This window comes from Larus michahellis, chromosome 1 (assembly GCF_964199755.1).
Source record: "Larus michahellis chromosome 1, bLarMic1.1, whole genome shotgun sequence".
NCBI classification, from domain to species: Eukaryota; Metazoa; Chordata; class Aves; order Charadriiformes; family Laridae; genus Larus; species Larus michahellis.
The window spans coordinates 40,398,686-40,424,595 of NC_133896.1; the positions used below are offsets into that span (position 1 = coordinate 40,398,686).

The 25,910-nt window shown below is 38.4% G+C and overlaps 1 protein-coding gene across 4 annotated transcripts in view; it reads right to left on the minus strand.

Annotated features, from left to right (window-relative positions):
* ZFC3H1 (zinc finger C3H1-type containing) overlaps nt 1–22,897 on the minus strand; it is a 43,634-nt gene extending 20,737 nt beyond the window's left edge. Inside the window, exons 1-16 of one of the 4 annotated variants that reach the window (XM_074573317.1) lie at nt 22,188–22,897; nt 17,685–18,104; nt 14,753–14,811; nt 14,297–14,489; nt 13,867–14,093; nt 12,084–12,207; nt 10,446–10,543; nt 9,274–9,477; nt 8,417–8,581; nt 4,728–4,865; nt 4,208–4,326; nt 3,723–3,869; nt 2,499–2,673; nt 2,174–2,305; nt 900–1,448; nt 707–816 (exon numbers count right to left, since the gene is read on the minus strand). In XM_074573317.1, coding sequence (XP_074429418.1) covers nt 707–816; nt 900–1,448; nt 2,174–2,305; nt 2,499–2,673; nt 3,723–3,869; nt 4,208–4,326; nt 4,728–4,865; nt 8,417–8,581; nt 9,274–9,477; nt 10,446–10,543; nt 12,084–12,207; nt 13,867–14,093; nt 14,297–14,489; nt 14,753–14,811; nt 17,685–18,104; nt 22,188–22,794 — 3,467 coding nt within the window. In that variant the 5' untranslated portion in view covers nt 22,795–22,897. Of the gene's footprint in view, nt 1–706; nt 817–899; nt 1,449–2,173; nt 2,306–2,498; nt 2,674–3,722; nt 3,870–4,207; nt 4,327–4,727; nt 4,866–8,416; nt 8,582–9,273; nt 9,478–10,445; nt 10,544–12,083; nt 12,208–13,866; nt 14,094–14,296; nt 14,493–14,752; nt 14,818–17,684; nt 18,105–22,187 lie in introns of all 4 variants that reach the window. The other 3 variants (XM_074573308.1, XM_074573300.1, XM_074573291.1) reach the window with 3 other exon arrangements.
* Between the last annotated feature and the right edge of the window lie 3,013 nt (nt 22,898–25,910).

Genomic DNA, 25,910 nt, shown 5'->3' on the forward strand with positions numbered 1-25,910 from the left:
TTTCTAGCTCCTTAAGGAGTTGAAGCCATCACCTACTAGAAGATAAAATGAATACTTTATGATGCATACTCCATCTTTTGCTACTTAAGAATACAGAAATAAAAAGCCTGAAGCATACGGTAGGATTCAACTGCTCCGGTTTAAATTCCAAACTTTTGTTTTCTAAAAGTTAATGTGTAGGAACAAGTCTCTTTAGTCAAAAAACAGATGTGTCAAATTGATTACACTTGCAGGTGCCTATTTTAAGTCAAGATGCATCACTGTAGTCATGCTTCTTTCCACTGAGCAGGAATCTAAAAACAGGTGATTGGCTCAATCTTGACTCTCGCAATGTAAATCCTAGCCAAGTTTGAAGACTGCATAAGCAAAATACACTCCTGCTAATTTTTTCCTGGAAAAAATCCTGTTTTCAAATGCTTAACTATTATTTTTTAATTTAGTTATACCAAACAATTCAGTTGAAGGGAACAGTACACAATACAATGTAAAAGCAGGAAACTGCACAAAAGCAAGGGATTCCAGCATACCAGAAAAAGTAACTAAATCTTTAGGTTCCCTAAACTAGACAAAATTGTTTCAGGATAGTCAAGTTTCTCATTGCAATTTGTCTTTCTGTACATGCCTGGGTATTAAGGAAGAGCAGTGAAGAATACTTGAACAAGAACACATATACACAGTAGTCAAACAGCTGCTACAGTTTTCATACCTGTAGGATTTAAATACTAGGAGAGGACTATGATAGGGTCCAAATGGAAATGGTTTCACTTCAGTTTGTTTGTTTTGAGATGTAACAAAATCCATGTCCACTGAAATTTCCTAGGAAACAGATAAACAGCTATATAGCAAGTGCAATACCACCTAATAAAGAAAACCTTCATATTTAGTTTTAAAGCATTTACCTGACCACACAACAGATCTTCCTTAGGTACTATAAAGGAAGCACTTTTCACTAGGAGCTCTTTCAAGCTGTCAGCTTTAGCATAAAGCTTTTTCAGTTCATCAACATTCAACCCAAGGAACAGCTCAGGCTCCTCTGACGCCTTTTTAGAAAGTTTGTTTTTAGTTTCTTGTTTCGGAGTGTCCATGTGTTTAAGATTTGGTTTAGTGAAAGAATTAGATTCTCTGAAAGACCTCCTTCGTTCTCGGTTTGAATTAGACAGAACTTCATCATCAAAGTAGTTTTCTTCACTGTCCAAAGACAGCTTATCCTGTGTAAGATCATGAAGTGATGGCTGAGGTAACGCAAATTCAGACTCCTCTTCTGCCTGAGGTGCAATATTTGATTGTTCCTTGGTTTGGAGTGCACGGGCCTCCTTCAGTTTCTGAATCTTCAGAGCATATTCATACTCCAGTTGCTGTAGTCGTTTTTTCTCTAGTGCAATCAATTCTGCTGAATGCTTTTTTGGACTTGATGCAGGGGAGCTCTCCAACTTCAACATTTTGCTTGGCTGAAAAGAAAAAAAAGTTCCCTTTATTTTCACATTTACTGATCTATCAACAGGATGTAAATGAAATACGGGCAAGATATTTAATTCAGAGTTTATAAAAATATATTTTAAACTCTTGCTAGAAAATTTCAAACAAACAGCAGGAAAACCACAAAGGAGTTTGCCACAACTCAACTGGCATGTTTGCAGGTTTTTAAATAAAAATTAGTCTACATCATGTACAGGGCTTCAACAGAAGTTGTGGCTACATTTAAAAGGTGAGCTATAAAACAAGCATACACAGAGGTGTTGGAGGGGTGAGGGAGAACACAAAGAAAAAATGTACAAAAATATTTTAGCCTTGTTTTTCTACATTTTGTTTTTCAAAACAAGAAGATCAGATCCTCACTTCAGCATCCTTAATAGGTAATTTTAACAAGATCCCTGATGTCTATAGACAGTAAAGTATTTCCTTCACAGGCATATAGCTCCTCTTATTATTTATCTACTGGGACAAAAATATATCCCTGGTAGATAAATGCAGGCTTTGAACAGTTTTCTTTTTTAAATACCTAGTGGTTTTTCTGTTGAATTCTCAAAAATATAGGAAACCAACAGGAAGATTCTTATAGTGCTTTTGAAATATTTTCCCATTTTCCTGAAATCCCATTTGAACTACATTTGCTAATCAAAATTGCTACTGCTTTTCAAGTACAGCATGGTTCAAAGGTATGCAACAGACTTACTCCAAGATGATCTTGCTCCAGTTTTCGTTTCCCAATTTCCTTACTTGCTACTGCTTTTGCTCGAGCAAGTTCTTCCCCGTATTTTAATGCCAGAGCTTTTTTTACTGTAACTCGTTGTTGAACTTTATGAATCTAAGAAAAAAAAAAGAAATACTACAGTAAGATGCAAATTTTCAGATGTGACCACACAATGAAATATCATCAGAAAAGACATGGGAATTAGTTAATAATCAATTCAAAGAAAGCCTACTGCCTCCAAAAATCAGGCTTCCCATTTCAAGATTTCCAGCTCTAGGAAACAGAAACATTTCAAAATTAAAGTTACTTGTTCCTGAAGCTTCTTGAGAAACATCTTATTAGCATTCAAGATCTTCTCTGTTGCTTGTAGCTGTTCAGCCAGCTTGTTAATCTTATTTTCAGCAATTCTAACATTCTCTCTCTTCTTGGCCTCTTGTTGCAACAAATGCTTCAAGACAGATTCATCCTTCATCAACAGAAGTCTAAGAGTAGAAAAAGTAGAAAAGTAATGTAACAAGTTTTTTTCCAAAATGAAGTTTCTCAGACCTATCACTGTTCTTCTGAAACCTTAGTTATTTAAGAACACAGCTCTTTTTCATTTATCAACAAACAACATTCTAAGTTTCTCCAGGTAGTCTTAACATTCACAGGACATTAAATATTGGTAGTACATACAGCAGATTTCAGTATCCCAAGTTCAGCATGTCAGTATGAAAACATCCTAGTTATGAGAACAAGAGAAGGTAAGCAAGTGGTATATCTTTAATACTGTTTTTAACATTAAGACATCCCAAACACACATGTTGTTGCTTTCTGTTAAGGAACAACCAAATTCTTCCTTAGGGCACATACGCACATTAGCAGATTACAGGCCATAGTGTTATGGCACAGTATCAGAGTAATTAAGTATAAGACCTATGCATTAAAGGAAGCAAGATAAAGATGTAGATAGATGGGTATGAATAAAGGCAGGGCAGAAGAATCTCCTTCAATTTATGTCTGACCAGGAACCAGGTTGTCCACAAGACCATGCAGAAATAGTCTAGTGGCAACAGAAGCAGAGAAGAATGCCAAGAACTTTTATTTTCTACAGTAACTTGGAAGAAGGGTGAGAAACAAGAGGCATGCTAGAAGAGGAGAGGCATACAGGAAAAGCTTCAAACAGCACACCTAGCCTGCGGGAACACTCATTCATTTATGCATATCAGACATATCCCATTGAAACATGCTACCTTCAAAGTGTACTGAGTAGTGAAAAGCACACTCATTTTTTGATCTTTCAGAGTTATTAGGTGGCACAGATGATGTTCTAGTCACTAAATGTAAACAGAGCTGAAAACAGCACAACAAACCATACTTAAAGAAGTTACCAAACACAACTCCTTTAGTATGGCAATAGAATTCAAGAGTGAATAGTTCAAGATAACAGAAAAACAATCGTTTGCTGTACTTTAATGCCACACATTTAAGAAGATTATTTACAATTTTAATCCTAAGCAAAAAAGATATAACATGACAGTGAAATACACACCTGTTTTTCTTAAGCTTCGCTTCTGCTTCTGTAACTTGTTTTGTCACTACTGCTATTCTCCCAATTCCATCAACTTCACCATCAGAATTTGCAGGGGACGAGCTGTTCTTCAGTGGATCAGACTTAATTAAGCGTTGCTTCTCACGACTAAAACAGAGATTAAAAGCAAGGATGTTCCTCAGCTTCAATATTAAATTCGCGGTGCACTTACAATAGCTTTAAAGTCTTCAAAAAAGTAGCAGGACAAGATTTCAAGTTAAAAGAAAAAGAACTTTCCACAACCACAATCAACTACTGTAAGTCAGTTCAAACCCAAGGACTTTCTTCAGATTTATATGTTGTCTTATTAAAAACTGAGGGGGGAAAAACCCCCGAAGGTAATGGCAAGGTTTTCAAACTTGGATTTCCCTTCTGGTTACAAAAATAGACTAGTAAAGGACTACAAAGAATATACATTTTACTTTAACAATGAAACTCAGTTGTACCTGGCAATCTCTTCTTTTAAGAGTCTATATTCTATCTTCTTATCTTCTGGTAGAGCCTCTGGAGTTCTCATTGGATCATTTTCTTTTTCTGATTTTGGAGGGGCTTTGATTTTTGAGGCCTGTACAATGAGGTTCAAATTAATGCTAGTCACACTGATTTAAAATACAGCTATTAATTACTATTTTTTAAGAGGCATTTCAGCACAAACTTAAAGCTGTTCAAGGCTAACCACATCTTCTAAGCCAATACTTTTTTGCTAGTAGTTAAATACGCACTGAATTTTAATTGAAAAAATGAAGCCAGAATTCCATCTTCAAGACGCCATCTTAACCAAAAAATAATTTCAATTAGGCTTGTGCAATCCAAATTTCAATGCAATGGTCCAGTCAGAAGTAATGTACTCTCTCTTACCCGTTTCTGATGTAATCCAGTACTTTTTGACCAAATTCTAAAGCTTAAATTCCATATACAAAGCAAATTCATCACAAAATAAATCTATTAAATGCTGATAACGCTTACCTCAACATTCCTCCTTGCTTCTTTTATCATAGATTCTAGTCCTCCAAATACACTGTTAGTTGAGTTAGATGGCTCTCCATCGGACTCACTATCATCTGAATCATTTAATGTAACTACAACAGATTTGTGTTTTGGAAGCTGTGGGGAGAATTAAAAGAGTTTCACAGCAAGAAGAAAAGCTAGAGACAGATACAACTAAGCATATACTTACTAGAAGAGAAAAAGGAGGTTGACTCTTTTTGTTAGCATGGCACACCAATTCGACATTATAAGAAAAAAAGAGAAAAAATATTGTGCTTCTCCACTAAAAGACAGAGATACCATACCAATTCTTGATACTGTAACATGAAAGGTACTCCAACATTTTCAATGTATTCCCAAGTATCCACAGCATATTTACATCTGCATGGTCATACAAATCTCAAACCTTTGACTCCTATACTTCATGAATTACTTCAATTGTAATGAAAATTATGATCTGCCATTTGCAAGCAATTTTTTTTTAAGTAACTGAGAGGTAACAATAAATCAAATCTGCATTAGAAATGCTGCAGCACACATACCAAAACTCCCTCATCTTTCAGCCACACAGTTGTGATGCCTCTTGTCCCACAGTTATACTTAGCTGACCTTACAGTGAGCCACTCAGGCAGTTAAATTGGCAGAACATCAACAGTACATAAAGAACATATGAAAAAAGATTCATCACTTTTTGTCAACATCACTAACTGGAACAGCTCACTGAAGATCAGATGACTGCCAGTTCCAGCACAAAGAAAGATGCAGAAAGAAGCAGATAATTTAGATTAACCTCAAATGCTCTGGAGTTACAGCTTGAAAAGAAGCAATTTAGTTCACATTTCCAGGACTGCTCTTCCCATCTCCTAGTGTAGGTCTGGACAATTACAGTTATACAATTAACCTTTATCTCAGGACAGGACCTCTTTGAAGCTCTAAGTGTCTTTTAAAGCACACAACCCACAACACCCCCTACTTTTTAAAGAGTGAAAAATACCCAATTTCTAATGTTTGTTTCTGATACTCTCTTTCTGGACAGTTCTTAGAATAAGGATCATATTTACTACTCCTGCATGTACTAGAGTTACATCACTTTGGCACCACCATAGCATAACTAGATGAAATTCCAGTTTATATTGGTGAAAGAAAACAAAGCAAGGCACTGGTCCTCTCCTCACAAATATTCTGATTGTAGCTCCATGGAAACCTAAATTAATCAGGCAAGGCACCCCACCCTTCTCCTCATTTTCAGATGCCAGATACACCTCTTCCCTATCACTAGCTCTTGGTATTGAAAGAACAAAGACGCCAGGCTGCTTTTAACTTCTACTGCAGGGGAACCACAGCAGTAACGGCAGATCTCTTTCCATGATGTTCTAAGACATTCTTTTCAATCTGTGATGAATAGATCCCTGAGTGTCCATGACTACTTTGAAAGAGGGTCACAAGGTGTCACTGAAAAAGCAAACCAGTATCTGCAGGCTATTTCACTATGCAGAGGTCCTCAACTCCACAGAAGAAATCCCAAGGTTTGTAAATAGAAAACCTCTTCTGAAATATGGTACAGCATACTCAAACATTCAAAAGCTACCGAGCCCCCAAAACTATGAAATTAGATTTCAAAACCTGAAGAATTTGCATTTGTGATTTTTTTAATTTCTGGATATATCCAAAAATGCTCACAGAAAAACTATCAGTTAAGTTCAAAATAAAATTCTCATGAGTTCACTTTTTTTATGTTCTAGTAAGAAGTACCAAATACTACAAAAACTAAGAGAGTCATAAGCATTCAATACAAGTTGTTTCTAAAAGCTTAAACTAACAGGAGTAATTTATATTGTTTTCACAGAAGACAAATAGTCTTTTTCAGACTAGTCTCCTGTGAGACTTTTTTGGTGATACATGCACTTATTTTATGTAAAAATATTCTATATCCCTAGCTATTAAAAAATTAACAAATGCAAAATGCTTTGTTTCTATAATCACTTTTGTAAAAACGGCCCTAGCCAAGCTAGCTGATTCAAATACAAGGTATTAATCTGTCAGCTTTAACTAAGCTAACCATCATTAGCAACAGGCACTACATTTCAGTTTTTCTTAATGCTTACATAATGTACAGTTGATAAGAGACATTTATCAAGTTACTAAAACAAACCAACAGCTCCCCAGTAACATGTGGTCTCCCTCATTTACGCAACAGCAGTTAATGAAGTCTCAGGACAACAGAATATGTGGTAATTTAAGGTTTTTTTCAGAATAGGTTTAGTATTTAAGCATAGGAACCCTTAAAAATCTAAGTAAACGTGAAGCAACTATAGAAAGGATAGAACATGCCCAAATTGAACAATTACTCTAGTTATATCTAGAATTTCAAGTAGATTATGAAGATTGGTATAGAAAAAAAAAAACACCTACATCCACTTAAGCTTAAGAGCACTATTTTCCTACAGAAAGGAAAGTAGGCCTTAGAATGACCAAAAAAGGAATATACAGGTCTCTACCATCTAAAGCTTTTTTTTCCATTATGGAATCAGGTGACCATACAGTGATCATAGTGACCATACAGTGATCAAGTGATCATACAGTCTGTATTCATTGGCAAGCAAGCTGTTGGCCAGCTACAGCTAGACTTCATAGTGATACAATAGCCTCAAAGATACTATATATTCCTCCAAACTTTGTTAAAAAAAGTTTTAGAAACAACATCCACTGACAGAAACGCAGAGGTACGGACTCAACCACACTATTCATTAGAAAATCTGCATGGGAAAGAGCTACAACAAAGCAAGCTCTGTAAGATGTGGTGTTAAAATCATCACAAACCATCCACTATGTAGTGTTCACTCCCATAAACAGAACAGTAGACTATATGGGCTTCTAGTTTGGCATAACACAGGCAAATATGTTTTTATAACACATTTCCAACAATCCAAGGAGACTGCAGACATCACAAATCAAATGCTACCTGCACACAGCTCCCATGACCATTCAAATGAAGGTCAAGTTACAGAATATGGTTTGAGCTAATGTGATGAAGTCTGCTGCTGCCTGAAGGAGAACACTCTCTCCTGTCTCACACCCTCCCACAGACATGCCATCTGCCACCACTTTTGTGCTACCTCTCATGCTCACACACTGTTCACTGAAAAAATTCAACTCCCCCTAGAAGGAAAAGTACTGTTTTCCCCCCCCAGGTTAGTTTTCTAAACAGTTTAGCACGTTAAATTTAAGGTAAGCAACAGGACTGATGCTCCAGACCCCAGTTTAAAAAAAGGGAGACACCATTTGGCCAGAGGCAGGAGAAAGAGCAAGATCACCTCTTTTTTGGCAACAAACTGATTAGATTGGCTCAGCTACCATTGAACAGCACCCTTTAGTCTGTGCTAATCTGGAAAATAAATTAATTGAACTACATTTACAGTTTCTTTTAGTTCAGATGAGTGCTGGCATGTTTTGATGCTCTCTTAAGCTGTAAATTCTTGTTTCAGTGCCAAATTCTTTCCAGAACAGCACGTGGATTTTTGAAGTTACTAATAATTCAGATGTTTAATTGGAACTCCACCATTCTGTGCTGTCTCACTAAAAAACCTTAAGTCTTTTTGCTGTTCACTTGAACTGAGGACAACTTCAACTCATAGTCTTATTAACAGAAAGCACCAATATTTCCTTACTGTGATCACTGCTCGTGGAGGCCTCGGTACTCTAACAAACTTTGTGTTTTGTACCCGTGGCTGTGACACAGTATTAATACTGACAGCGGACAGATTGCTTCTTGGCACAGACTGCAAATTATCTGGAACAGGAGGGGAAGGTGGACCACTGTTACTTGAGGTTTCCTAACAAAAAAAAAAATACAGTCAAAAATACACACTATACACAGCTTTTTAAAAGACATAAGCATAAATGAGATTGTTCCATACATGACTTGGAATTGTAATTTAGGCAGACTATCCAAACACATTAGACAATGCAATTCTGCAATAATATTAAAAAAAAAATCACAGAAGAATATGAGTTATTCATAGGTCAGCAGCACAAGATCTTGGACCTTTTAATGAGGTCAAAAACAATCTAATTTTTCAAAACCACAGATTTTGCTTCTCACTCAAAAAACCCAAAACAATAAAAAACAGAACAGTTAACCTCTCCTAACTCCTTTTGCTAGAAGCTTGAAACAAAGGTGTCTTGTTTTCTAACTGATACCTGATAAATAACAAACATCTTTTGCAGAAAATAAAATCCCCATTCCCCTGAACATATGAAACTTTTAGTTTCATACTTCTTTCAGAAATAAAAGACAAGCTGTGATTTACGATTTAAAGGGTGTTCTGGGGTGGGTTTTGTTTTGGTTTCTTTGGGGTGGGGAGGAGGAGTAGAGGGTGATGAAAATTCAGAATTTGGTTTGGTTTTTTTTTAAGTCATCAGAAAGGCAGCATGAGAAAGCCTGTAATCCTCACTTAGCAGGTCATATTTAAGTTTTGGTCAAGATTGCCATCTAGAGGTTTACATTCAAAAACCAATACAGTACCTCAGATCTGAAAGCTCGTTTGTTGGCTAGAGACTTGAGTAATTCTTCTCTTAAGAGCATCTCCTCTTCCTCTTCCTCATCTGCAAATGGAGGTTTTGGTGGCTGTTCAGGCTCTTCAGGGGGAAGAGGTGGAAGAGGTGGAGGCGGCTCAAGAGAAACACAAGAAATACCCTCCACATAAAGTTGGCTCAAAGATGGTACAGGCTGAGATAAAACAGAAAACAAGGGTTTGAAACTTGAAAATTACTACTACTTTGTGATCATTTAACAGAGGTTGAGTCCTAAATTAATTCATGGTTTAAAACTAATTCAAACTGCAGTGGATTCAGACCACTGTCAAACGCTGTTACTAAACAGTGAGCAATTCTCAAAGAAGATAATGGAAAACAACAAGGTTCCATTTGGATAGTCAAGTAGTACATATATACAAACTAAACATAAATGAGAATTCAGAACCACAGATAGTCTAGCTACAGAAGTATGGCTGACCAGATAGGTTCACACTGCTTGAAAAAACAGTCCTTAAACAGTTTTATGAATTTGTCTTGAATAACAAAATGACAATTTCCTTTAGTCAAAAAATCCAGAAGCTGTCATGACAGGGAATGGCAACTTTCTACTGCTTTACTAAGAAGGGTAAGAATCACACAGTGAAAAGTGGTGGGGAAAAAACTAAACAAATTCAATTTCCATGCGGACTCTTAAGTGAGCAGACAGACAGCATATAGTCAAAATGCACAAAGTTCGAAGGAAGGACTGATGAGCTACATTTTTGTGCTTCCCCCCCACCAGGTAACAAGTCAGAGGATAAGCATATCTACGTACATGGCCTAGAAATAAGAGGGAAAGTTGCCTTGCACTAACAATTCCAATTCATTATTTTTCCTCATGTGCTTCAGACAATTTTTGTTTTGTTATGAAACAGCATAACTCTAAGTGAAGGGAAAATTTTGATTCAATAGGGAGACCTTCCATTAAACAGGAATTGGATCAGCAAAAAAATAGCTGAAATAAAAGTTTTATAAAAAACCACCACAGGTCTATCAGATAGTTCAAGGGAATCACCAAACAGAATTGCATCAAAAACAGAATCTAAATTTAATCCTAACTTTAGCATTAGAAATAAGAATTACCAACATTTTGAAGCGTACACTTCTTTCAAGGTTACTTACTGGAATTGGAGGTGGCAGTGGCAAGGAAATTGGTGGAACTGGAGGTGGGAAATATCCTATTGGACACTCAAAGAAAGGAGGCTGCACTGGAGAAGACGCTGTAGTTAAAAAAAAGTTATCGAGCATAAGAAACGTGGCAGGTAATTACTGAACACCAACTCATGCTGATACTTCAACTGATTTAACACAGTAGAAGGAGGAGATATATTTTTGCTATGTGCCAATTTGAAAGGTAACATCAGACCCTGTATAGTGCATTTATTTTTTACATATATGTATATAAATAGAGTAGTTATCTGTCCTTCTTCTATTTTACATACAAAATGCAAGTACAGCCACACAGTACTACTAAGGTAATGATTCAGACCTCATATTTGATTTAATTTGCAAGAATTTATCTTCAACTAGGTATCTCAGAGAGCCTCCTGATTAGTGGCTACCAAAAATGCAATACAAGTTGGGACAGAAGCAGACCAAATGCAGAGCTCATAGTGAATTCCGAAACATAAAACTAAAGCTTGAGATGCTTCATGAAGAGAATATTCATGTAGCTTACACATCCAAAACAGCAGGTGCAGTATTTTAGCAAACTAACACATAAGGAAGCCTGACAAGAAAGGAGTGGAAAAAAAAGAGAGAGAGAGATGGAAGATGAAAAGCAAGAGAATAAAAGTGGCCAATAAAGTAATATACTTGATGAAGCTTTCTCAACACTCCACATGTTGAGATGGAACAAAGAAACCTGAATACCTTAAAATGCACCTCAACTCAGTCATTAAATTATTTAGGCCGGAAGAGATCTCTGGAAGGCATTTGCCCCAGCACAGGTGCTCAAAGCAGGGCAGCCCCCAAAGTCAGCTTGCTAAGGTCCTTGTCCAGTCAAAGTATATTTGAGGATGGAGATTCCACAACATTTCCAGTTAACCTGTTCTAGCATCTGACCATCCTCTGTGAAACTTTTCCCTTATATCCAACCAGAATTTATTTTGTTACAATTTAAGTGTCGCCCCTTGTCCTTCTGTCACACACTCCGCAGAAGAGTTTGGCTCTGTCCTCTCTGTAACTGCTGACTAGGTGGTTGAAGACAGCAGCAAAAGCTTTCCTTAGCCGCCTCTTCTCAATGCAAACAGCTCTCCCAGTCTCTTTCCATAAATCAAGAGCTCCAGTCCCCAATGAACTTTATGAAAAACAAGCCTGATAGTTTCCCTTAATCAGATTCCTTCTAGTACATCACTATCTTTAAAGGCTGCAGTTTGCCTTTATCATCGAAAGCCACACTGCTGACTCACATATGACTTAACGTCCATTGGGAGCCACAGGCCCTTTTTTGCAAAGTTGCTGTCTATCCAGTCAATTCCCTGGGGCCCTTACTTTGTATTGCTTGGGAATGTAAAAGAATAAACTCTACAGTACTGCAGTGAGAACAGTATAACCTTGAGGACCTTCAAAATGCCATTACAGCAGAGATGAGAGGAAAGAGTCAGCATTAAAACAAGATAGAATTAGCCCACCTTAAAATGTTAGTTCCAAACTGCCACATCCCGAAAGAATGACTTTCCTTCTAAAATGATAGCTCATTTCCTACTTTTTAACTCTTATTACGACTCACCATATAAGAAAACTGAAAGTAAGTCTTACCTGGAGAGTTAGTTTCACTATCTGTATCCATAGCAACTTCATCATAATTATCATACTGATATATGCCTCCTGCACTATCTGTAGACGGCTTATCCAAAGACCATCTCAAGTCCGTATCTGAAGACTAGAGACACAAATAAGTGTATTTTATTTAGCTATATGTTATTCTTTTAGAGCAAACCAATTAAAAGTAAGTTTTAGAAACAGGCACTTAAAATTTGTCTTCTAATGGCTTTATAAATGCATTTACTTGGCTTGTACAAAAAGAGCAAACTGAAGGTTACTTTTTAATCAAATCCATAGCAGGTAGTGACATGACAAATTAACAGGCAGTTTTAAAACTGCACCTTTTCAGGGAGGGGCAGGTGGTATCATGATAACACAGAAGCAATTTTTAAATACCTATTAGGTTATTATGTATCGGGAAAGTGCCATGGTTCTATTTCTGAAACAGGGAAAGAGAATTAAATGCTTTATTATTTCTGTTAATCTGCCATGGCAGTTACTAAGAGTGCTTGAACTACCCTTGTTAGAAACAATACAAAATTGCATGAGAATCATCTTCACTATGACAAAGGTTGTGTGTTTAGGTTAAACATGTTCTGATTGTTCTAAAACTGATGTCTTGGGTAGAGAATCCTTTTATTGTCCCAGAAGGAGCCACATGCCCAGAGACTGTCAATTAACAAATCAGATTGTTCAAAGAATGCCTAACACTGCATGGGTGCCAACCCATGTTCAGTGAACAGTGAAAATATGCAGAACATGTATGACTGTATGTGACATACATGTATGTATGACTTCTTAGACTGCCCAATGCATATCTTTCAGGTGCATACAGCAGACATTTTAGTAGCTTTTAGAATTTCTATTGTTTACAATTAGAACACTTTTAGCCTCAATTTTCCACTGTTCTCCACATTTATTGTTATAAATGGGACTCTTCTATAACATGACCTCAAATAGGGAGTCCCAATTCCCTTAGTTGCAATTTCATTTCTCATTACAGCATCAGTAGCTCCAAGCCCTTGAAGCACCTAGCTGCAGCAGCTTGTACTTCCATGATGAAAGAATTAATGCTGAAGAAACGCTGAATTTCTTTTCTGTAAGGTACCAATGTTTTAGAGACACAACATTAGTGATTCAAGTGCCTTTTGCTAATCTCAAGATGACAGAATGAAGACAGCCTACAAGTGCAGCATGACAACTCCTGCAGAAACTCTGTTCCTTCATAAATCTGACACAATTCCATCATCCTATGATGAGGCTGAAGCAATTATCTTTCGCTTCTCGGCATATTTTTCACCTTGACAAATTAAACAAACACTAGAAAGAAACCAAGCCTCAGAAAACATTTTGAAAGTAGAGGCCACTGAAGTTATATAGACCCAAAAACTTTGAAAACGTGGAGACAAAACTGCAATCTAAGAGAACAAAGCCAAGGAAATTTGATTGACTGTTTTGTGTTAGATTACAGACTACTCTTTGATCACGACATTCAAAAATCTTTAGGAGAAAAATGCTCTTCCACCAACTTGCAAATGTACAACTCGTACAAAACGGATGTTACCAAACCCAAAGGGAATGTCTGTCCAGCATGGGATTAAAACACTCTAAACACTGAAATACTTTGAGCTTTTCTTTTTGTTTGTTTGTTTTTTTTTTTTTTTTTTAAAGGAGGGGCAGGTTAGAAGGCACATAGAACCAGGAGGGACATAAAGACAGAAATTACTCATGAATCACAAATGTAACACCTGAACAACATATATAATAAATTTGTTACCCTGCTTCTTGATCTCCTCTTTCCTCCAACTAGCTTCATAAATCGATTGTACTGCTCTTCTTGATTTGAGAGGTCCCTAATTTTTCTGATTTCTTCTTCTCTCTTTCTTCTCTCCTCCTCCTCTTCTTGTTTCCTCAGGTCTTCCTCTTTCTGACGCCTGTCTTGTTCCTTTTGCTGCTGCATCTTCTTTGATGTCTTTGTCTGTTGTTTCCTCAAAGCTTGCTTGGCTTTAAATAAATAAAAAAAAATTATTAACTCCACCTTACCTAAATAGTTCCCCCAATCTTAGATTCTTCAAGCGCTTTGAGTAGATGTATGGGGTTTTAGAAGCATTAAAGGCTCATTGCCCAATGCTTCACTTAACATACTATGTTTTTTATTTTAGAGGTCATGCCATTTGTAGCCATTTCAGTAGTATTAAACTTATTACCTGTAGCACTAGTTTTTTTTGTTGAGTGGGCTTTTGTATTGGCTTTGACTTTCTGTGTTACACTTTTCGTTTTTAACTTTTCCTTGCTTTCCTTCATCACCTGTTGTTCTTTTTGCTGCCATTTTTTACTGGCAGACTGAAGTGCAAGAAGCCTAAGTTGCAATTCAGACATCTCCTCCTCATCATCAAGCAGCTTCTTGAGAAGAAAAGAGAAGAAAGGATAAGACAAAAAGTCAAGAAACATCATTTAATAACTAAATCTTTTTTTAAAAAGTCTTTTGAAGTCTGTCCCAAATTTTTTACCAGGAGAAAGCTTAAAAAATCCTACTGCGCTAGTGTCATTCCTTAAGAACGGACTGTTTCTATTACTGAAACACTTCTGGACTGCAATTTGGAAAAAGCCATCAGAGTATCATAATGCAATTATGCCTCATCTATGGAGAAATACCTTCTTACCTTTTCAGATGTAACATCTGAACTGCTAAGCTTTCGCATTGATGTTTGTTCTTTGTCCTCTGCACCTTCCAAAAGAAAAATACCGTATTTTTGAACAAGCTGTTTCCCACGAGACAGAGTTACATTAAAATTATGTGCAGAATTTAATCCATACAGACATATTTTACCAGTACCATTGGTATACAGTGTAAAACACAATAGCAGTTGTATGTATAAAAGCACATTAACAAACATTAATATAAACTTGCCATGTCTGATGAAATCCGCATCATCATTACGCCATAAGCCCAAGGCAAGATTTGTCATTTTTTGGTAATTCTCTGTCTTAAGGTTGACACATACTGCCCCAAGAAACAGAGAAAAACAGATCTGGAGACAAGGGGAAAAGATGACTTCTTGCCATCTGTTTTATGCTCCCATCTCATATCAGCTGCTGTCCTAAGCATCTCAGATTCCACTGGAAGCTATTTTGAGTAACTGGTTAGTCTTTTGCAGAATTAAATATAAAGCCCAAAAGCTGCAGTAAGAACACACTTGCTCTATTTCATGCCAAAGGAAAATAGAAAAGAGTTATTCTATGGAAATGAATAACAAATAGTAATGCTTTCCTGATAAACATTAAGATGTTGAGATATTAATTTGCTAGACTGCCCAAAAGCCATATATCCATCTGATTATTACATAGTGTATACATACATTAACATATTCTATTTTATATAGAATATACATGCTGTATATCATATACTATTAAATAATATAATTATTATAGCTAATAGCTATTAAAATAATTTTGCTTTCTTCAAAAAGGGATTCCTTCCCACAATTCAAATTGGCAGAAAAAAATTTTGCATTCCATACAGCTTTTAGTCTTCCTAGCTTTTTACAGAGTCACATTCAAAAAAGCACTGTTTAAAATATACCAAGACCTTACAGCTAAAGAAAAATGGTATGTAGCAAATGCTGAAGGTCTTCCTTTTTGCATATGCATCTATTTTTTAAAAGCACACATACAAGAGGAAGAAAAATAACATCTAATACCCATACATATTATAAAAGAAAATTCAAAAGAGTTATTACACTAAGCAACAATCCTAACCTTTCAGTCCACAGAATGGAAGTAGGGAGACACAGCTGGTACAGTAGTTTCTGTGATGCAGGCAGACACATGCAGGGACATACTACACAACTAAAACGCTCTTTCAAACAAGAGGACAACAGAGGCAAAACAGACTAATGGGCAAGAAGGGAAGGAAAGCCTCTGTCAGAGAAGCTGAACCACAGAGAATGAATTCTGGAGACACAAACTTCCCTGAGTTTTAAGACAAGTTCTTCATCTTGAACAGGTCTAGAGAGCATCCAGTACACCATTTAAAAATAAATACAATGGGAAAACAAGTTTTGCTCATTTCCTAATATATGCATAACCAAGTAGTATACATTCACTTGATACACATGAATCCACAATAACTGAAATCAGCTGGGTTTTTTACTTCAGAAGCCTGTATTACATTGTCGCAAACAGTTACCCTCATACATAATCTGTCTGCTTTCAGATCATTTTTGTGTCTTACACTGAGTGGTGTGCAAAAATTAAGATGCTCTTAACGTCCATGCTATAGAATCTATTTTCACTATCATATGAACTGTATTTTCAACATTAGTGCTTCTCAGTTTTGAAGTTGGATTTTTTTTTTGAGACTGTTTTGCTTTTTAAATATCTCTTTTACTCCTGCCTTGCTATGCTGTCTTCTTGCACAGTACTGTTTTTTTCTTCTATAGTCAAGATCTGTGGTTTTTCCTTACGTCTCCCATTAAAAACTACGCTACCTCTTAAAGAATACCAGAGCCTTTTTTTATTATGGGAAAAAATACTTAGAATTAGGTGATTTGGCTACCAATTATCAGTTTTCTCTTCCGATTTCTTTTTATAGGCTTTGTCTTCTAAATTCTCATCCTGAAGTTACGTAGATATCATTCTGACTTTCAGTGTTCTAGTCCTACCTTTCTTAATATTCCTACTAATTACTCACCTGTGTTCTTAATCCATCCACTTACCAATCAGTCTCTTCCCACTCAAATTGATAGTTTCCTCACACTGACAAATTAGCTAACATGAGATGACAAGTGATATCCACAAGCACACCCTCAACCACAGTGAACACTTTTAAGAACTAGATGAAGCCTCAGAATAGGAAATTTAAACTAGCTGCCTTATTTTACTGCAGACTTAAAAGTAATCTCAAGGACTTTCACTACAGGTCAGCTGGACTCAGTAACTTGTTTCTCACTGACTGGTTCATGCATCTGTGCAATTATCCTCTTTGGCCTGCAGTCCAGAACTATCTGGGCAAGACACTTACTCTACCCTTTGGCTACATTTCTTCTACAAATCCTTTCTATTTCTTCACTATTCCTGAATAGCAATTATGACCAAAATAATTCTGGTGAAAATCTCATACAGGCTTGTTACACTGAAGAAAATACGTAACGAAGATGAAATGCAAAAAAAATGTCTCCAAATGTTATCTTTTCAGCTAAAAAAAAAAAGAATAAATCACATTTTGCTTCTGCAAAAAGGAACAAGGGAAAATGAGAAAAATTTAAGTCAAAGCCAATGATTTCTACTGTGAACAGTAATTAAAACCTTCAAGACTTGTCCTCGTGCTTCTTGCCAAACTATCAGTTAGTCTAAGAAAACACATTAGTTAAAAACAAAAGCGAAAAAAACACGCTTCCATGCATGTTTATGTAATTCAAAGAATTACACAAAACAGGAATTACGTACATTAAATCTATAACTTAAAATGTTTAACATTTCAATTAAAATTAGTATTTTAATTAAAGTAAAAATTTCCCCAACGTCTAATAAATACGATAGATAACAGGAAGCAAGAATAACTTTACAAGCTAGAACAACTTTACAAAATTTTACCTTGGCCAGATTCTGCGACTTCAGACTTTTGCAATGACTGTTTCGCTCCTTCTTTGCCTTTTTTTAATCTGCTCCTCTCAGCTGGAGTAGGCAGTTTTTGTCTGAGAGGTTTCAGTTCAAATGCCTGAAAGGCTATAACCGGATTTTTCTCCTCAGGAGATACTTCTTTTATAGCATCTGTTGTAATACTGTCATTTCCTACAGTTATTTGGTCCTCAGTGTCCACTGTTTTATCATCATCTTGTTGTTCACTTTCTTCCCTGTTGCTCAAAGCCAGTCTTTCATCTTTATTAATGTGTTCAAGCTCTAATTGTATCTGCTTATACTTCAAGAGCAGATCCTCAAAGCTTTCTTCCACTGAGTTTTCATTTTTAGAAGAGTAGTTCTGCTTTCTAGATGGGGACCTTCCAAAAGTTTTGGCTGAATTACTGGTCAAGAAAACTAAGACAAGAACATGTATAACCTTAAAACAGTGGCAATATTATCACTGAAGACTGAATTATGACAAACAGAACTTAAGATCATTCCCATACATTTTATTTTAATTTTAACTTAAGGCTAGCTTGAAAAGTATCCCTTATAAATACAAGCAGCATACAAAAAATATATCCATTATTACATATTGACAGCTTAAATAAACATTTTCTCAAACCCACAATTTAAAATATCCTACTTATGACAAGAATTTAATGAATTGCCAAGAAGTCTTGTCTTTTCCTCACACCATCCTCCCAGAAATAACAGCTGTAATGCTGAGAAGGTTTCCTATCACAAAGAGTAAGTCAGACTTCCATAGTTCATAACTCAAGTATTCACTCCCCATCTGACATTCTGAAAAAGACAGGTTAAATTAGTTCTCACTTATTTTATCCTTTCATAAAACGCTAAGTCTAGTCACAGCACAATTACACACTGCAGTAATTGTAGCTCAACAAATGAACAATCAACAACCGAAGGGAATAAAAAAAAGTGGCTAAAGTCTTGCAATCAAAATATTTAAAAAAAATGCTAAAAGGATTGGGAATTACTAATTACTCAGAAAAGGTTGTCTATGTATGAACGAGGGATACACTTTCTTGACAACATGTTGCCCAAGGCAGGCAATGGAAATATTCTTAGGCAACTGTATCCAGAATAAAAGTTCTTGCTATTGGAGGTTCACTTTCTCGTACCTTAACCTGACACTTGGAAAACTAAACTATCCTGTAAAATAATCATGCTCGGGGATAAGTCTTTTAGGATACCAAGTCAGGTTTGACTCATTCGACTTTTCAGTATCAACCCCGCTGTGATAACAGCTGACTCACACCCAGTTACATGAAATGCTTTTTCATCAACGTCATCTGTTAAAACAATAAACGAAGTAAAACTAAAATAGGTGTCCTCTGAATACAGACATACTGAATCCAGAGGAATATAACTTTATATTTGTCTTCTGCTCACATCATGCATCAACAACTTGGATGTTTCGTTATGCTAACTTCTAAAGTAAGTATGAAGAATCTTGGTACATATCCCACAAAACCAACTTCTGTAATATCAGGAAATGTTTTGCTATACAATGCTTTCTTAAGCCTCAGCACAAAAAGCAGAAGCTAGTAAAGATGAGCTACATAAAGTCTGGAAGGTAAGCAAACAAACATAAATATGCTGAAAATATTCAGAGCTGTGTGCAGTATAATGCCAAATTATGTACTAAGCATATTTGCCATACTCACTTCCAACACATTTCTACTTCCAAAAAGACAACTACATTAGTGATTTTGTGAGTCACAGGAATATCTGAAGTTAATTAAGTGATTTAACATCACTTATAAAAATAAGTCTAACTATTCTTTGATACTGAAATACTTCAACAGCTTCTGGAGTCATCTAGAGTTGGGTAACAAGACAAAGCTTTGAGATGTTTTTGGTGCTCAGGATAATGCAATTGCTAGAGCTCCCACAACAGTATTAATCAGAAATTCTGTGTTTCACTTATGTAGAAATTTTTTTTTATATGTGGCTCTACAGAGAGAACGCAAGACTACGTGGTATGCTATGAAAAGCAGACAGGCACATGTACATTAAAAACAACAGCTACTCTTCAATCAATGCAAGAGAAACTTCATCCTACAACCAAAAAGAGACCAACTAAAGAAACTGGGGGGTTAGAAGAAAAAAAAAAAAAAAAAGGAGTATACTGTGAAGAGTTCAGAATTCAATGGAAAGAGAAAGTCACATTTTGGTCCCATATTTCAGTCTCAAAATTCCACAATTCTCCATGCAAGAATTTCTGCAGAATGACTATCCAACAGCTTCATGTTAAAGTTGCTAGGAATTAAAAGAGAAAAGCCTATTAAAGGCTAATACCCAAAGAGAAGTAACAAGAATTCTTATAGTGCTCCACTGTGCCGTCTACTTCATTTATACATATGCTTACTTCTACAGAGCATTGTGCAAAGTACTAATTCCAAGGATAAAAAAAAAAAAAGACGTATCTCTTAACAGACACTTAAAACATTAAAGAAAAATAACAGAAGCCCAACTTCCTATTTTTCTGCTTTTGGTTTTATGGGGAAAATAAGGAAAGGTCGGCAAGGAGGGTTATTAACACACTTAAGTGACCTGCAGCTGAGATGCAGAAAAACACATTATATCATACTAATCATTGCTTAGTCTCATGTGCTTGACGAGTAGAATATCTGTGTTTAGATAACACAGACCTGTGACAGACTCAGAGGCACCCTATCAAACATGCTTGAGATTCCTGCCCTGCTGTGGGAAAGATCAAAGCACAGTGGTAAAGTACGCCTGTGTGAATCCCCGATATATAGGCAAAAGCAACACGTTCAAAAATTCTCTAGCAAGGATTGAGCTGCATGGTGCCTGCATTCCCATTTGTGTGCCTCTGCCCAGGTGCTACTTCAGAGACGCCTCAGTTTGCAAGGTTAACGAAAATAAATGTACTCTTTGCATCTCATCTGTGGTTTTGTGGTTGTTCCTGCGTCGGGCCTGTCAGCTCACAGTTTGAAAATAGAATTACCACTTTCTGAACACTTTTTTAATTAAAAGAGAGAAGGAGACTGTGTATCAGTAATAACAAGCACTGCAAGGTCTGTTTATGACAATCATCACATTTGCCCTGCAAATAAATTACCCATTACACAGAAAGTAACCATCTTGTGGTACTCAAGAGCAACACTGCAAATTAAAAGACTAGGCTTAAATGGTAAGACACTAGAACCGTCTTACTGTGCGACCTTGGGCAAATCACATCTTCACTCACTGCATCTCAAGATAAGATCCTTTAAAGAAGGCTTCTTATAAAGGCTTCAGTAATGTTGTACCTTTACCACATGAGATTAAATAAAAGCATCTTTTTATCACCAGTTTACATATCCCATTGACACAAAAAAAAATGATTAATGACATGGATAGATAATCTTGTATCTAAAATAACACAAGGATCCAATGAGTAGCTTTCAAAGCCTTAAGTCCTGGCACCAGTAGCAAAATTCCTGTTCCTGGGATCAACCAGCAGAGTCAAGCAAACAACGCACATCCTTTGACTATTGGTACAGAGGACAATAAAACACTGTAAGATCCTGGAGAATAGGTTTTAACCACTAGTTCTCTCACTCAGTGTTTTTTTACACTTGTCTACATTTTCAGTTAGGCAACAATGCAGTTACATCAAGTTTCAGTACCAGGCTGCACCTTAGTTACACTGGGCATCAGTTGTGTGGGTTTTTCTGCCCTACAGCAACCCTGGAAAATGAGAGGAGCTTTTCCCATCACTTTTGCAGTTCCTACTCCTAAAAGGAGGAAACATTAGAACTCTATTAAAAGGTCAGCTAACCATCCCTACAATCGATAGGGACCATTCTACAAGGGATGCTGGGTATGTATACAGAAATAGAGCTTTCCAAACTCCCACAAAAACCACATTCTGTGGTTCCTGTTCAACTTAGGTTTAGCTTTAAAGTTAGCTTTAACTAAGTGTAACAGCCTCTGAAGAGCTGGAAGCGAAAATGAAAAAACACTGGATCCTTCATTGCCCAATAAGGGAAATTAACAAGCTTCGGGTTTTAGTTTTACAACCGTGACACTTTAATTATACGTACTAAAACTGCCGCACAAAAGACTGACCCTGCTTCACAATACTTGCACTTCAGGCTAGAAAATCAGCCACCTGGGACGCAGTCGACTAAGGCTTTGTTTCAGGCTACACTTTTTCCCTACATTGGGCTGATCGGCTGGGTGGCAAGCCAGGTCACGGCACTAATGCGGCTTCCCAGCAGCCTCTCCTTGAGAAGCAGGCCCCGCTGTCCTGGCCAGCCCTTGGGACTGGAAGGGGAGCCTCCCTCCCCGTTACCCCGACGGGAGTCCTACTGCCAGAACGGGAGGAAAAAGCGTCCCTTCCCAGGGACTTTCGGCCACGTAACCCGGCACTAACACACCCAGGCCCACCCCAGCAGCACGGCCGCCCCGCCTCCGCCCCCTCTCACGTCTCAAGGATACATTTTCGAGGCGAGGGCTCCCTCCAGCCCTGGCTGCTACTGAATCCGGCACCGCCTCCCCCTCCGGGCGGCCTCCCCGGAGGGTTGCCTCCCCGATCGCCGCCGCCGCCTCGGCTCCTACCCCAGCGCCCTCCGCCCCTGTAGGGCCGGCCTCGGAAGCGGAATCGGTCCAGCGCGTTGTGGCTGCGCTCCCAGAAAGAGAGCCGGGGGCCCGTCTCGGAGTGCGAGCCCGACGGCATCCGCGGCGCCGGCATGGGCGGCGGATGGGAGCGGAACGAGTCCTTGGGCCGGTATCCGCCGTGGCCGTGCAGGTGCCCCATCTCCGGCGGGGGCTGGTGCCGTGAGCGGGGGAAACGCCGGCCGGAGGAGGAGAGGGAGATGTCCCCGCGGAGGCCGGGAGGCGGCCTGCGCCTCGAGTAGGGCCTGCTGCTGACGAGGCCGCCGCCGGGCTCGGAGCCACCGCCACCGCCATAGGGCCCGAAGCTGTTGTTGTCATCGTCGCTGATCTCGCCGTCCTCCAGCTCCCCTTCTTCCTTCGGGGAGAGCCCGCTAGGATCCAGTGCCGCCACCGCCTCCCCGGGCGCGGCCGCCGCCTCCGCGGCCGCCATGGGGCCCAGGCCAACGGTTTCGGGCTGGCAGCGCCGCTCGGGCCCTTTCGTTTCCTGCGCAGGGCGGTGCCTCGCCTCCCCTCCCCTCCCCTCCCCTCGCTTCCCCTCCCCTCCCCTCCCCTCGCCCCGCCCCGCCAGAACTCTCGCGAGATCGCGCCCCGTCCGTTGCTGCACGGGAGGAGCGCGGGGTATCCTGGGTAATGAAGTTCGCAGCTGAGGGCGAGGGCGAGGCCGTGTACGGCGGGGGGGCGGGGAAAGCCCGTGGCTGAGCCAATAGCGGGGCGGTGGCGGGGAGCGGGCGCCAATGGGAGTTCGACTCGCCATGTTGGTAAAGGAGGCGAGTGGAAAGGCCGCCATCTTGTTGAAGGGAAGTGAGCTGCCTGGAAGAGGAGGGTGGTGGTGAAGCGATGGTGAGCGGCAGGATGGTGGCGGAGTGTCAGAGAGTGTATCACCACAAGAGTGTCAATGGCAGCTTCCCTCAGTACCGTCCGGAGCAGCGCAAACGACGGCGCTTCTGGAGCAGGGGTCCTCCTGGGCACTCATGTGGGTGCTCCTTCCTTTAAGCCGCAGCCCTTTTCTCCGTTGGTGAGGCTCTTGTCCTGCCACCCCTCAAATGGTGCACAGGCTTCTAAAGAAGAAAAAGCAGCGGGTGTCCTGGCAGTGCCCAGCACCCTGGTGCGCATCCTTAACCCACCAGTTCCCTACCAGTAGCTGAACTGCTGTTAAAATTTTTAAGAGGGAGGTTTCTGGCAAACTCTCCTGACCTGTAATTGCTTTGAAGCTGAGGTTGGCCCCAATGTGACTCGTGACGGGAGTGAAAAGTAAAGCAGTTGCATAAGCTCCTTAAATCATTTGGTTTAAATTCACTTTTCTGAGTACTCTGGTGCTACCTTGTCTGTTCCAGGGATGCAGCCTCCTAGCAGGGTGTTGCCAGGCAAGCAGTCATGGCTTTCTTGGGTAGAAGGAGAAACCTTATTTTAAATAAAGCCTTTCAGCCTTTCTAAGTCAACTTGGTGTCTCCTGGAAAACTCACAAAACTTGATTTTTAAAACTTCTGGCACAGTCCCTGAGAGTTTCTTTGCTTGATCGTGCATGCTAAAAGTCTTTGCAGACTTGCCATGGTTCTAATACTTGGAAAAAGGCTGTTGCCTTTTTGAGTTTTTCCTGAGGATGAATTATGAAGGGATTTTTTTCCATGAATAATGTACTATGACAGCATGAGCACCAAAAATAAAATCCAGCATCATGTTACTATTTATTTTTCTTCTTTGCCTTTCTCTCTAGGTTTTCTTTAGATCCAACAAGAATAGGGGAATAAATAATGGATGTGCTTTGTAAAGTTCGAAATGTTATGCCAAACAAGCTTACTTTTCTTTTTGCAAAACACTTTGCATGCTCTTGTTTTGAACTAACTGGACAAACTACATGACTTATAACAGATACTGTTCCAATGACTTGACTTCATACAAAACTCAGGGTAAAGTAATGAAATGTGTATATCATGTACTAAATTTCTCTAATTTCTTCCACAGTGTGGGTTCTAGTAAGATAATTACAAGGAACTATGAAGCAAGGCAAAAGCCTGCTTCTTTTTTTTTACAGGTATCCATCATACTACAGTAGGGTGTTATTTGTGTCAGTTCTTCTATTCAAATAGATGTTACCCCTAGAAATCACACTTCATTGGTGGCTTATACTATTTTACATAACAACATCTGGAAGGGGCCAGCAGATATGACATAGGACCTACTGAAAACTTTCTGAACTCGCAGCTGGAGGTCAGGCAAGTTTCTTAAACAGTGCTAGCTGCCTTTGTCTGTGTCTGAAATCTGATCTACTGTAGTTAAAAAGAATTTTCAATATCGCTACACCTAAGCTGCAGAAATTTCCCTCCCAGCAGACGTTTGTTTACTTGGGCATCTCAGAGCTTTTCATATATCTGGTTCCAGTTTCCTTTGTACAATTACCTTTATTTCTAAGGCTTTCACGCACCAGTAGGAAATTAGCATTTTTTAGAGTGGGAGTGGAAATGTTTATAGAACTGTAAAGTATTGGCAAAGAAGCAGCAGGTCTATGGGAAATTAACCTGATGTGGGTATTCCCACTCTATTGATCGTTACTGTGTGTTTGCCTACAGTTCATCCAACAAGTGTGCTGAATTTATTCAACAATGCTATATGATCTGTATTATAAATTTCTAGCTGAGACACTTAACCATCTGAAAAAGAAGATCCTGAGAATCTTCCACTGGTTTTGTGTATCCTATGGTATCATATGTCCCTTCTTTTATTTCAGTCATCTGATACTGCCTGCTTTTTTCTCTCGTCTAGGGTTATCAGGCAAGTAATTTTATGTCTAAATTTTCAGGAAGAGGTGGATTCATCAACTGTTTTCATCACTGTTAATAAACATGGAAATTGATGTGTTAAATTCTCTTCTGTAAAGAGAAGAAAATGGCATGTGTAAAAAGGAGGTGTTGATCTGATGGTTTTGGCATTACACATTTGAACAAAAAGCCATAAACATTTGAAAACTGTGAGGGAGCTGCCATTCAAAGAGAAAACATTAAGAAACTTCCTTGCTTATGGCATGGGTGATAGATGAAGAATTTTTTTTGTGAGGTTTCATTGCAATTTGTAAATTTAAGACAAAATCCAAAGTAAAGTGATTTTATCTTAGCTGCAATTGACTTCATTTCTCTTTGAGATTTGGTATTGGTTTTGGAGCACAATTTTTTGTGTTAAATACTGAGTATGTTTTCAGTAAAATAAGGATTTAAGAATTTAAAATATAGGAAAGCATACATCTTAATACTGGAGCACAGAATTTGATTTATTCTTTATCACATTCCCTGAATATTAGCTGCACCTCTAGACATGGGCAAAAAAAGCACTGGCGAAATAGCATGTTTGTGAAGATGTATTTGAATTACTGAAATTTGTGTACATGAGCAGTTAAGACTCACTGAATTAAAAGATATCTTCAAGATCTCTTCCTGCAACTCAGCTGGTGCAGTTGGTAACAAGTTCTGTATTTAAAGGTAAATAGCAAAGGTCACGGATGGTTACAGAGCTTTAATGCAACTCATTTGCATATTTTACAAATGCGAACTACGA